The 14,088-nt window shown below is 39.0% G+C and overlaps 1 protein-coding gene and 2 pseudogenes across 1 annotated transcript; 1 reads left to right on the top strand and 2 right to left on the bottom strand.

Annotated features, from left to right (window-relative positions):
- Positions 1 to 227: 227 nt before the first annotated feature.
- Positions 228 to 995, bottom strand: LOC136256450 (valacyclovir hydrolase pseudogene; annotated as a pseudogene).
- An 81-nt stretch (positions 996 to 1,076) lies between these two features.
- LOC136253417 (intraflagellar transport protein 46 homolog) lies at positions 1,077 to 11,456 on the top strand. Its single transcript, XM_066046092.1, has 11 exons — positions 1,077 to 1,225; positions 1,511 to 1,615; positions 2,827 to 3,020; positions 3,572 to 3,740; positions 3,956 to 4,093; positions 6,293 to 6,360; positions 8,136 to 8,180; positions 8,258 to 8,324; positions 10,112 to 10,172; positions 10,343 to 10,428; positions 11,263 to 11,456. The coding sequence occupies exons 1-11, from the start codon at positions 1,184 to 1,186 to the stop codon at positions 11,341 to 11,343; spliced, it is 1,056 nt and encodes a 351-aa protein (XP_065902164.1). The 5' UTR covers positions 1,077 to 1,183; the 3' UTR covers positions 11,344 to 11,456.
- Positions 11,457 to 13,338: 1,882 nt separating this feature from the next.
- On the bottom strand, positions 13,339 to 14,070 carry LOC136255667 (valacyclovir hydrolase pseudogene; annotated as a pseudogene).
- Positions 14,071 to 14,088: the final 18 nt, after the last annotated feature.

Below are 14,088 nucleotides of genomic sequence, written 5' to 3'. Positions count from 1 at the left end.
CGTATGTGTTGGTCTATTCTTATTATTATACACTTTACAGTGACCAGCACTGAAGATCTGACAACAGTTATTTTCGTTCACCTTTATTAATACGCATTAAAAAGAAGCAACACTTGCTTTGCTATATACTGATTTTCATAACATAAAACTTGCTTGTACAAACTATGAAACGATAGCACTACAAAAGTACAAAAGAATAAAATGAACACAGCTAACTTTGTAGTAATTCACTTGGCTAAGAAGTCTCTAGTGACACGATTAAACTCGTCAGTAGTACCATCGTCACTGTGAACTGAATGAAAACCTTCCTCGATCACGTGCTGTTCACAATTAGAAATAGTTTTCACAATATAATCCAGATGGTACAGTGGTACTACTGGATCTTTCTTTCCATGTACAACTAATGTAGGACACTTTATATGAACAAGGTGATCTTTACAAATATCACCACCATTTTCATATATCTTGAGGTGCAGGTTACTCCAGTCTCTCCAGTAACTAGCTGCCAGTTCATCACCATACACTTTTCCCAGATGGGCTTGTGTGTTCGCATCTAATGCAGTAATTTCTTTGTAAGTGCTGTATATTTTTGCATCTTCTTCACCCAAGAATGCATTGCCTCCCCAGACTACCAGCTTGCGAACAGAGTCTGGATATAGTGACGCAAGTATCATAGCCACCATAGCTCCATCACTGAACCCAAACACGGTGAACTGTTTAAATCCCAGAGCATCCATCAACCCTTTAGCGTCTTTGGCATCAACTGTATGGAAGTCATTTGTGAACTGTCTCTGAGGTGGCCTTGACTTGCCATAGCCCCTGGGATCTAGAGCTACAATGGTGAATTCCTGGCTAGATCCAAAGTACATCAGCTGCTTTAAGAAGACCTCCGTATTCCCCAGCACGCACGGAATACATACGATGGCGTGCGGACCACTTCCATTCTTTTCGTAATACAACTCCATGCCATTTACCAATACTTTGCCAGATGCCATTATGTAAGGGATTCTTTTCAGTGAGATTTAAGCTTACGAAGGACTAAGCTAAATTCGTAGCAACCAATGAAGACCAGTTAGGCTACTGCGATTCAGATCACGAGACCCTATTAACCCACAATCAAACGTTTTGGAGGCGTTGTTGTGTTAAGGTGTCGTTACTATAGCGACAGCCTTGTTCCCTCTCGATGGCGACCAACTACTCGCCAGATGCTGAGGAGGATGGGAAGGTGAGTAAACGGTGATTCTGGTACTTTTACTATGGCTAAGTGTTTTGAGTGTGTCGTGATGAACTTTAAATAGAATAAAGTCCTCCAGAATATCCAGTGAATTGTTCATGCTTCCTACGTTTCGTACATACTGTAATGTGTTGTGGGTATCATCTAGTTGGTTTGTGTGGCCACTACACTTAAGGAACCAAACATCATATGTGGTATATATGTATGCATGTTGGCAAATATAGAACCTAGTTTCCACTACTCAAACACTTGTTGTTATACCACATTATTCCACAGGGTCAGATAGTGCTGAACAAACCTTATGATGAGAGTGTCGAGGTCAGTGATGGAGAAGAGGTGACCAGTGCACAGGCTAGTCCCAGGGAACAGTCCACCCAACAGGTAAATACCCCAGAAGCATTTTGTCATCTTGCTTTGCTGCACCTATTGGGAGTTACTGACATACACACATACACACACTAGTTGTTAAAAGTTTGTTTCTGAATGTACAATGTAATTGTACAGAAGGTTGGTTGGTTATGAAGTTGTGCCTAAAAATCTGTTAACTTTTAAATTTGACTGGGCCTGTGAAAATAAGGCGTGTGGACACAAACTACACTATATTACATAACAGATCATATTTCAGTACCAAGTTGGAATATCTGCATTCTGTCTCCTTCATTATAAAGCCAATTAAATGTTTAATAAGTGTTGAAAATTGTATGGCAATGCCAAAAATGCCTTTTAAAGTTGTGAGTTAGGCAAATTTTATGTGCCCACATGCCCTATTTTCGCAGGCCCAGTTGTCGACAAATTTGCATGAAGTTGCCTGGCTTCACCACTAAAGTACAACTAGCACATCTAAAGTAAGTAGCCATGTACATATGTCATGTGTGTTGAAGAACAGTGCATAGTGAGCAATATGCTGGTTGCCACAAGCAATGCATGTGGCTAATAATATTGTTTTTACTTAGAACCAATGCACACAAGGTTGTTGACTTGTGTTGGAAAGTATACTGAATGACTTTCTGCACTGAAATACCTCCTGAAATGATAAAATAATTATGACAATGGCATATTAAGCCCCACTGAATAGGATGGTAGTTTATAATTTGGAAATCATATGAGGCTGTGTATACTATAAAAGTCTTTGTTTGATGGAGGCTCAATTGAGAAAATAGTATGAATAAACACCCAAGACATTATCCGGTACAACGTACTCCACAAAAGTGCTGTGTGTTCTAGTTAGGGATCACATGAGACTAGAAAGACTTAAGGAGAACCTCCTTGTTAGAACAGAGGAATGATAGCCATGTTGCCTTTATTTTACAACCTCTAATTAACATGAAAAATTTCATAGCCCTTAAGTTGCTTCCAATTTTCTCTAATCCAGGCACTTACATAGCCAAGGTCCCAAAGTCTCCCTTAGTACAAAAACTGACCTGGAGAATCGGGACACCTTGATAATCAGGACATTATTGGTTGATCCCAAGGTGTCCATATTATACAGTGTTCCGGTGTAGCACAACTGAAGTACTAAGATCTCTCATAAACATACGTAGGTACAGCGCAGACAAAATTACTAGTTTCACACACTTGTTTCACTACACTAGGAGATCCAGGCTAAGATGAGAAGCTACAAGGAGCAGCAGCAGCAACAACAACAACTGCACGAGGAAGAAGACGAGATGTTGGGTAGAGGCGGTCAGGGAGGAGGTGGTGGGATGTACCAGAATGAGCCAGCTGATGAGGAGAGTGAACAAAGTGAGAGTGAATCCAGTGAAGATGGTCATGCTACTTTAACTGGGTGAGCTACTATGCTACTACTGCTGTGTGTGCATGTGTATCCACGTGCTATAATGAACCATGTGGAGAATACGTGTGTACAGTAATTCTCTGTCATCAATAGGCCATTTTCCAGGGCTCCAGGATTTGTTGAGCAGGTAGCAGATTAGTTTGTACACAAATGGCAATAAGGATTTTCAAGTTGGCTGGTTTAGACAGGTGACCTTATTTCACAATGACCATATTTGGCTGGCCATAGTTGAGATTGTGTTTTTGTTTTCAACCTGGCATGTGTATGTGTTCATTAAATAACTGTACTAATTAAATTCTATACGGCAGAGTTTTTTTTTTGAGAGAGGTCACATTTTTTTGCTGATTGGTAGCTATCTATTTTTTCTCATTGAAATTCTGGCATAAAAGATCCTGAAGAAGCAAAAATTCCTACCTCAAAATTTCAAATGGTGGCAATTTTTTACCCTCAAAAATAACCCGCTATACGGTATTATGTCTGTACAGTGTATACACATATATATTGTTATCCACACTGAGATATTGTTACTGATATTATTGTAGGGCATATGATCCAGCTGAGTTTGATCACTTGCCAGTGTCCACTGAGCTGAAAGAGTTGTTCCAACACATCCGACGATATTCGCCACAGAATATTGAACTGGATCTGAAGTTGAGACCATTTATCCCGGACTATATTCCGGCTATTGGGGATATTGATGCCTTTATTAAGGTACGTATGTCTAAACTTTGTGTGTGTGTGTGTGTGTGCGTGTGTGTGTGTGTGTGTGTGTGTGTGTGTGTGTGTGTGTGTGTTTGTGTAGTGTATATGTATGCAGTGTTGCATATATATATATAAACAACTTTACAATAATTGTTTGAAAACTGAAAGGCAATTCTAGAGATAATATTGCATCATTGACCCTCGCTGTTCACCATCCACTACAGGTGTCCAGACCAGATGGCAAGGCAGACTCATTGTTGGGTAAGACAGTACTGGATGAACCAAAGACCAAACAATCAGACCCTAATGTACTGGACTTGCAACTAAGAGCTATAGCTAAACAGCCCATCATCAAACCTGTGGTAAGCTATATGCTTCACTGTTTTATGTATGACTATAAGGTTAATATCTTATGTAAACATTTTAAGACTGCTAACACTCTGTCTTCTATTCGGGTGTTCAAACTGCTGACACAATTAACACAAACTTCACAGTTGCTCTTAGCACTATGTAGCTATGTACTTATGAACGTACAGTATGTGCTTCCAACAAGTAATAACAAAAGGTTGCTGTTGAGTGCATTATATCTTATACTCACGTATGTGACACACATACAAATAGTGACACTGTTGGGTATGGAGTTATTGATGTTGTAGTGTAACACCTTCTCTGTGTACCTTCCTTACCAAGCTCTTACATATCCCACTGAATACTTAGTGTTGACATGAATACTTTGTAGGGTCATTTCTAGTCTATCAGTGTTTCTGGTCTTACTAGTGTTGTATGGCAGAGATCAAGATGGTGTACTGTGTTGTCAAGCTTTTCTTGTTGTGTATGATGGTGGCAGAGAATTTAGTTGCCACACTACCTTATGAAGAATGCTTGGTGAACATGACCTCAGAGGAGACAACTCCAGGCAATGTGGCCTTAGGACACATAGCTTCCTTGGGTAATATGCCTTTCACCACAGACAGTGTAGCCTCAGAGAACCTGCCTTGGAGTAATGTATCATCAGGCCAGATGTCAGTACTAAGCCTACAGTACTGTACTATTGGGAACTGTACTATTGTATTGAAGAATACTGGCCAGTTACTGTACATCATTGATGTCATTAGTGATGATGTAATGATGGTAGGGAGTAATGATAGTGTACCATTCTATTTAATGATCATCATGATTGCTGAAGGGGAAATGCCTTGTAAGGTTAAGATTCAAGATGAAGGTTCATGGTTTCTCTTTGTTTTTAACTGCGTTGTGTCTTGCTTGATCTTAGTGTTTACTCTTATCATCTTGATCTTTCACGTACTACTTGTTGACTTGAGACGTAGAATGATGGGTAAACTGATTATCATTAATAACATATCCTTGGTACTTACCACTCTTGATATTAATATGATGTATGTACTACGTTATTTCAACACTGCTAGTTGGTGGCTTTGTAGGCTTCTATCTTACCTGTCTGTGTCATTAACTGCTTATGAGGTGTCTGCCAGTCTCCTGTTATTACATGTGGGGTATTTGACATATCGCAGCTTCAGGCTGCTACCCGATTTATCTTCCCAATTGTCTAAGAAGCTGTTTTATGGCTACATTGCTTTCTTGCTTGTCTCTGTCACTCCCATACTTGTGTACATGATTGTCTGTGACCTGTTTGGTGTAGGTGCTAGTCCAATGTTTGATCATGATGGTCAGTGCAGGCAGTTGTTCTCAGTACACCATAGTGTTCTTGTGATGATGCTTTTCCAACTTGTGGTCCATAAGCTATTCCAGATCACTGCACTGTTTCTAGTTATCCTCTACTGGGTTAACATGTACTGTGCTAGTGAGAACAATGTTGTTAACTTCAAAGCCAGCCGGAAATATTACCTTCTTTTAAAGGCAGTGGTCACCATTGGCGCAACAATTGGAATGGTTGGGTACCTGCTTGTAGCTTCATCACTTGTTAGTGGAGAGTACAGCTTGTTGGTCATAGCTGCTGGTAGTATTTCAATGGTGTTGCTACAAGGCGTGATGATGGTGTATGTGGTGTGCTCCAAATGGGTGTGGAGACAACTGGTGTTGAGCGTGTTTTCTCGTAAACAGATCGAGTGTCTGTTTGGAGTGTAGCCAACTGGTGGCTTGAAATTATTAAAAGTGGACATGTGCACTTATGTACATACTTTCATACTTAATAATACACACACATGCTGTATGGCTGTATAGTTTTTTGGTACTAGTGTAGTTTTGTTATTTTGCACATGTACAATAATTATGTATCATATAATTTATTGTAAGTTTGGTTGAATAGAGTGTATTTTCAGAGTAATTCAGTTAAAACTTAATTTTATAGCAGTGATTTTGAAATATTTTGGTTTACTTAAAATATGTTACTCAATTACAGTACATGTGTGTGCTCCTGTGTATAGATAGCTGCATGTGTACATAATTAAATATGTAACAAATCATTTATGGTAAAGTCCCTGTATTGATAAATACCTCTTTGTAATGGATATAGGCAATTCCCTAACTAATATTAGAGATGACATACACAACCTCTGTACTACTCATTTTCCTCTCCACAGGCAGTACACAGTATTGTTGATCCTGAGAAGAATAGTAAAGCAGTGGACAACTGGATTAATAGCATCAAGTGAGGAATACTATTGTGTGGTGGGCTGGGTGGAGGGGATGTACTTTTGTGTAATAAGAAAAGAGCAAGAATAGTGCTTAACTCAACGTACATTAAAATTATTAATGAAGTAGGGATCCAAACGATAAAAAGTAGTGATCCAAACGATAAAAAGTAGTGAAACAAGAGATGAATGATGGTATTACAGCATAGCTCAGTGGCTACATTGGCATATTATACTACTATAGCATACAGCTATGCAGATATTTGGGTGATTGCTATATTAGAGTATCTCAAGTCAGCATCTCACCTACCAAGGGGCATGTCACTATTTCATATTTTCACTGTGCTAGCATTGTAAATATAACTAGACCAACAATATGGGGTCATGATCGAGTAGACTGTTAAGAGGTGTGGTCTCCACACTCTATCGCTATTAATCAATCAAGATCATTAATGGGTGTGGTCTTGAACCTATTGTAAAGTTACAAGTAAATGCCAGGTATCCAGTACCTTTTACGTAAGAGCTTTAAACAATTAAATATGCTGCTTGGAAAGTGTTGATACAGAAAATTAATGCTTCAGTATGGTTTTATTTATGAAGAGGATGACCAGAAGATAAAAAGACAAGATGCAGAGGGCACACACACACACATTCGAACTCCAAAAGGCACATGCCAACTGGTGAGTTTGCTTTCGTGGCGTAAAATGGTGGCTGTTTGCTGCTTCATTTGGTCTCTAGCCTTGTGAGTGTGGTCTGTGCTTTCTTGTTTTTAATGTTGTATATGATATTAGATGGACTGATATTATTTCGTAGATGATTTTTGTCATGTAAAGTGTCTCTAGTATGATTTTTAAAAGTAGCATTTTAGGCGGTGCTTATCACTTTAGGGGCGATCCCTACTTAAGGTTACGGAATAGTTTAAAATGCGTGGGCGGAACAAATTACAAAACCTGCTTTAAACCAAGCAGGGATAAATAATTTCAACAACTCTGTTGTGTTAGCAATACAACTAATTGTGCTTGTTTGTTTTTACTGTAGAACAACGACTGTTCTTGGGTGTGTGGTCCACAATAGAGCGATGTTTTATAAAAACGAGCTGCCAAAAACCAGACTAACAGATTACTGAATCCTTATAATTTCAACACAGGTGACTAAACAACTAAAATATCTAGGTCCTGTGGAAGCGATTTTTTAAGTTACTGGTTGTATAGACATTTTATTGAACTTTTAGTAGTTTTTTCGAGTGAAACAAGCTCTTTGAAGGCTTGTATCTGAGTCACTGGGAAGAAACACGCCAAAAACGCTTCCACAGGACCTAATAAATTTAATATACAGCATCACTATGCCCCAGAAATTCCAATAGAGCCTACAGCTTTTGCTGTATTTGGCGGCAGAAAAACATGGCAGTGACAGCTGGAGCTGAGCGATGTATGGGCTGGCTTACTTGTGCTACTACAACAAACTGTAGTGTTCCACCTGCCTCAAACTACACTGTAGCTACATAAAAAACATTAAATATGAAGGGCTTCACCCTCATTTAAAACTTTTCACGCTGCTAGACTGGTTTTATGGGCTTCTCAAAAAGTATCGATAGGCATTCAAAATTTTGAATGATTACCCGTGACTATACCGTAACCTTAAACAGTACTACCATACTATTTGGTACAATCTACATAATTATGTTTTGGATAAATTTTAATTACTAATATGCTGCAAGTGAATATGTGCATGTACAGTATACGTAATTCATTGTGTGTACATTTATCTGTGACTTGTTACTATCGCAATACAGTGATCTCCATCGACAAAAGCCAGCTGCTAAAGTGCACTATACCAAGTGAGTGTGACACTATTTTGATGGATGGATTGTTATGGTTTACTATGTATGTACAATAACACTTCATTGTTGTGTAGGAATCTACCAAACATTGAGACACTGATGCAGGAATGGCCCCCACAATTTGAAGAATTGTTAAATAGTGTATGTATTTGTGTGTGTGTGTGTGCGTGTGTGTGTGTGTGTGTGCGTGTGTGTGTGAAGTGGCTAGAACATTGGCTTGGTAATTGAAAGGTTCCAGGTTTGATTCCCGGTTATGCCCAGTTACTATTGTTGTTTCCTTGAGCAAAAAAGTTTGCTCAATTTACTCCAGTCTACCCAGCTATTTAAATAGAGACCTAGTGACCTGGTGGCCAACTGGGAAGCAACCCACTCAGCTGCAACATTGTTAACTGGGGAAGCAAATGTCAACAGTTCATGTCTCACCAACAGGTGAAGGTCCAGGTGGGATTTCAGGTGCCCCCACACCTGTGGGATATAGTACAGCCTCATATAGTATGTATTGAGCTTAACCCAGAGAAAACAGCTAAAAGTGAATTTTTCTCAAGAGAAATAGTGTTTCATCGACCAGGTGATTACTGATGACAGTAGAGGTGTGAAGAGCTAACACATGCAGTTTGGCTCTTACAAATTCAAGAAAAGCCATGTATTTTAATGGCTTCTCCACACTAAATGTATGGGAAACTTTGATTGGTTCTAAATAAAATGTCAGATTTCAAAAAAAAAAAAGAAAAAAAAGAGGGAGTTAAGTAGTACTACCAAATTTCAAGATCTTGTATACATGCGTACATACATGCGTGTGTACATTCCATCCCTGAGTTATTGAGCATCTAGCTCAACGTGTACATACTCGGACTCATGACACCTGAGTAGCGTACAGGTGTCCCGGTGCTGGTTCATTGGGTAGATGTGATGGTAGCTGAAAACTTTACTTTGTTACTTGTACACGGTATGTGTGTGTACTGTGTGAGTGATAAGTGTGTACGTAGATAATAGACACCCCATACTGGATTGGAAACTTCTAATCGCCACCTAATCTATCCGCACTTCGTGCCCCTTATACTGTACACAGTACCGGGAGTGGATTTTATAAACACATGTTTTATTTACTGGCAAGTAGTAGGTGCACCACTATGGAATATAAGGTTTGGCCTATTCATAGTGGGTGTACTGATGTGTATTAGCTAGAAGTTTGACAAGCGCGAAAGGTTGATACGAGAAGTGGGATTTGTGAACTTGGCTGAACTGGAGCGAATATACCATGAAATCCATACCAGTACACGTAGCACTAGTAACTAATAAGCATCAGCCTTAAACTAGACTTGTTCAACCTGCCATTTTCACAAACATGTGCAAATTCTTTTTATACGGAAAGTGCCTATACCAATAGTAAGCTAATCGCCACCCAAGAAACAATCTACTAAACTTACTAGTTAAAACAAGCGAGCTGTATCCAGACAGTAAAACAGAATCTTTGAGTGAGAAAGATTTCAAAACTTCAGGGGTGAAACGCGGATAGTCATGTACTTTTGTATGGCATTATACGTGTGTTTCCAATCCAGGTAGGGATGTCTATTATCTATGGTGTGTATGTCACAGACGCGGTCACACACATGTAAGTGCACGCACACGCGCATGTGTGTGTCACTGTGTGTGCATGCATTCATGTGATGTGTGCATTTGTGTGTGTGTACATACATGCGTGCGTGTGTGCCTGCATGTGCGCGTGTGTGTAGGTATCCATGCACTTACATCATGTACGTGTGTATATACATGTGTATGAGCAAATGATTAGTGTATGTGCTTACTTCATACTTACAGTGTACACACAATGTATTAGTGTGTGTGTGTGTGTGTGTGTGTGTGTGTGTGTGTGTGTGTGTGTGTGTATGTCTTTTATTGATTGTTACTTTATATTGTATGCTCTGTAGGTGGAATTGCCATCAGCTGAACTGGACTGTAGTCTGTCACAATTTGTGGACATTATCTGCAGTGAGTTGACTAGTATAATTTATGTACCCATGCATGTAACTATGTAGTATGCCTGCATCCCTTTGATTCCAATTAATCTATAAAAATTGTGTCACTACAAGAGTGTATGCATTTGTGTGAAGTCTTTAGAAGTTTCTATACTGTAATCACATGTGGTGTTGCTCTCACAGACATGTTAGATATTCCAGTGTACAAGAACAAGATTCATTCTCTTCATGTGCTGTTCACTTTGTATATGGAATTTAAGAATTCTCAGGTATGTTAGTTCTGCATACATGCTGGAATTTAAACTGGGGTCAACCAGGCCCAATCTAAGTTTTATAATATCCAGGATTGTGAACTGGATCATGTACTTTGATTGTGCTGGTGGTCACAATGGATGCATAAATATATATCCTGTGTCATCTCAAGTCTCAATCCAGATTGTTAAGTTGGGGAGAGAGGGGAGGGGGTTGTTTTGGAATGTAGGGAGAGGCGTTTGGCTTTAGCGGTTCTATAAGATCATGGGAGAGAATCACTGTAAGTGTGTGAAGCATACGTACTACATCGATTATCTTCACACCTAATTTTTCAAATATTTCCAGGGGGGGGGGATACTCCTATATCCCTCATGTTTTGTGTTTTGGAGAGTTTGGTAAAATTTTACTGTGATGCCACTGAGTATTGGTCTTTTGTTGGGGAAGATTATCAAGTAAACCTTTTCATTGTATCTAGAAGAATAAACCTAGGGAACACAATAGTTAACTCAGGGGAGGCAGTGCCACTAATTAGTAATATTATAGTTATGTATCTCCACATGTACAGTGATGTGCCCAGGTTTAGAGTAGTGGTGGCTACAAGAGATATGGTTGGGTCCAGAAAAGTAGTGTGGGGCCTTAACTTTGTAGTGTATGTCAGAGGTGAATCTGTAGTGGTTGGTGAGAGGTAGTGGTGGCTATTTTATTTAAGTGGTGGTTGGTACTAACCACTGCCGACCACTGTGGGCATGTCCCTGCATGTACTAATATATTTGAGATACCATTTATTTGTACATACATGCAACTCGATATGAAAGTGTATGTGTATTTACATTGTAATTACTCCTTTGCAGCATTTCAAATCACTGGCTACCCAATCAGATGAAATTGTGAGGAAGCCACGTAGTGACAGTGTTGTAACTGAAGCTAATTAACCAATCAAATCACTTAACACTTATTTGTTGTAATGTGTTTGTTATTATGCACAAATGGTCACAGGGTATGTACATTATTGTCTGTTTATAAAAATTTTAGAAGGTTAAGTTAATGATTAGGTTGGTCTTTTGTCAAAGACATCTGACACCAACTACCTGTCAGTGTGGTGGTTAAAGTTACTGTACATCATTGCTACTCTCTAGCCAAACAAACTGGTGATCTATATCTATTCTAATCTGTTCATCACACTGCTTACTTACTATTGTTTGTGCATATCAACACAATCAATTCTCAAAATGAAGAAGTACTTGTTATTATCACGAGCTTCACGTGTGTTTTCATTCACTGTCCACAGCACATAGAAGGCCAAGGTGAAAAGAAAACTTTAGCTACAGCTGTACATTCCTTTCAAAACAAACTGTTCAAGTGGTACAGTACTCAACTCGAGGTTGTGGGTCCAAATCCAGATGGTGGCATTTTTGTGCATCCCCAACTTTTAGCTCCTAGTATCTTAGAATCCTAACATGTATCAATGTGGAATTTTAGTGAATTAAACGCCTGTCATCTAGCAACTCAAATATTGCAGCAAATCAAGGGGGGGGGGGGGTTAGTTTATAAAAAATTGTGTAGAACAGATGAATGCACAGAAAACAAAAAGGCGCATCAAAAAGTTGTGACATAGGTGGGGATCGAATCAAACCTGCAGTTGTCTGTCTTTACAGGAATGTAGTTCAGTTTTTCAGTGAGTCTTCCTTACACCAGTGCATTCAACATAAAGAACAAACAAAAGCAAGTATTTTATGCTCACAGTTTTTCAACACTGGCTCATGCATCATAGGGCACTTTTGTTAGTAGGACAGGCAAATTGCCAATGTGTTTGTCCCATGTGTTGTAATAGAGTAAGTACAAGGTTTGTTTGCTTGTTCTTGATTTGATGTTTAGGCTTCTTTGCAACACACTTTCAGTATCCAGGATATCTACACGATGTTTTAAGCATATAGGTGTAAATAATGAGGCTTTGTTCATATTTATGTCATTACAGTAGACCCTCATCAATTACCCAACCCCTTTGTGTTTATCCAAGATTGAAATGACTGTTCTATTAGAGTATTTTGAGTACAATTGTAGTTATTCAACAGAGCACTGTATATAAATGTATGGGCTTTGGTTATCTGAACAATTTCATTTCCTGAGACACATTGGGGTTCAGATAACTGATCATGAGGGTCTATTGTACTGCTGAAGTACAAAATGAAGATGTACAACCAGCATGATGGCATGATGTAGATAGTTTGCACCAGTGAGCAGCGTGTGCAGTTGCTTGAGCTTACACTTCAACTGTTTCACTAATCCACGTAACGTCCTTTCACTCAAGTATAAGGTCAAGTACTATAAATAATTTAAAGTTATATGACAATTTTAAACACCTGTATTTTGTATGGTATGCAGTAGGCTGGTAGAATATGAGTGCCCTCACATGCAGGTTTATTGTGTGCTAGACAAGCAGTAGCTAAATGCCACACATCTTCAGAGGCTCATGGTTTAGAAACATTCGCCCACTACTTTATTAGTTTTACGTCAACAACTAAGTAATATTGCATCATAAACTTAAATGGCTTCATGATGCAAACAATACCTACGGAGTGTCACTTTAAGACTTCACAAGACTAAAATGGCAAAATTAACAGTGAGAGATGATTTTGTTTCTTCAAATATATGGCAACTATCCGCTCTTCCAAACCACTCAGCCTGTTTGTGACCCTCCCCTTGCCAACTCCTGTATCACCCCTGAGCATTGCGCATGTACTGATCCATTGCAGATGTTAATTTAATTCATTACATACCACCTTCTTTAAAATTTAATGTAAATTAACAAGAGATCAAAGTTTCTATATAATCTGTACTGCATAATTTTTATGTTACAGTACAAACTATGAAAAGATGGCACTACAAAAATGCAACATACTATAGCCGCAATATTTGCAATGTCTAATTCACTTGGCTAAGAAGTCTCCAGTGATGCAGTTAAACTCATCAGTAGTGCCATCATCACTGTGAACTGAATGAAAGCCTTCCTCGATTATGTGCTGTTCACAATTAGAAATATTCTTCACAATATAATCCAGATGGTATAGTGGTACTATTGGATCTTTCTTTCCATGAATGACAAGTGTAGGACACTTTATATGAACAAGGTGATCTTTACAAATGTCACCACCATTTTTGTATATCTTGAGGTGCAGCTGGATCCAATCTCTCCAGTAACTAGCTGCCAGTTCATCACCATACACTTTTCCCAGTTTGGCTTGTGTGTTTGCATTTAAAGCAGTAATTTCTTTGTAAGTGGTGTATATTTTCGTATCTTCTTCACCCAAGAATGCATTGCCTCCCCAGACTACCAGCTTGCGAACAGAGTCTGGATATAGTGATGCAAGTATCATGGCCACCATAGCTCCATCACTGAACCCAAACACGGTGAATTGTTTAAATCCCAGAGCATCCATCAACCCTTTAGCGTCTTTGGCATCAACCGTATGAAAGTCATTTGTGAACTGCCTCTGTGGTGGCCTTGACTTGCCAAAACCTCTGGGGTCAAGAGCTACAATGGTGAATTCCTGGCGAGTTCCGAAATGTTTAAATTGCTTGACAAAGTCTTCTGTACTTCCCATGGCACCTGGTATACACACAATCGAGTGGGGGCCACTTCCCTTAATTTCGTAATACATCTCCACGCCATTCACCGA

Source organism: Dysidea avara, chromosome 1 (assembly GCF_963678975.1).
Source record: "Dysidea avara chromosome 1, odDysAvar1.4, whole genome shotgun sequence".
In the NCBI taxonomy this organism is placed as follows: Eukaryota; Metazoa; Porifera; class Demospongiae; order Dictyoceratida; family Dysideidae; genus Dysidea; species Dysidea avara.
This window is presented reverse-complemented; position numbering and strand designations above follow the sequence as displayed.

What these genes read in the sequence shown, in the direction of transcription:
- LOC136253417 (XM_066046092.1), top strand. Translation starts at nt 1,184, where the DNA reads ATGGCGACCAACTACTCGCCAGATGCTGAGGAGGATGGGAAG. An exon ending in AACTGGATTAATAGCATCAA is followed by an intron (nt 6,361 to 8,135) that starts GTGAGGAATACT and finishes ATCGCAATACAG; the next exon opens with TGATCTCCATCGACAAAAGC. An exon ending in TTGAAGAATTGTTAAATAGT is followed by an intron (nt 8,325 to 10,111) that starts GTATGTATTTGT and finishes TATGCTCTGTAG; the next exon opens with GTGGAATTGCCATCAGCTGA.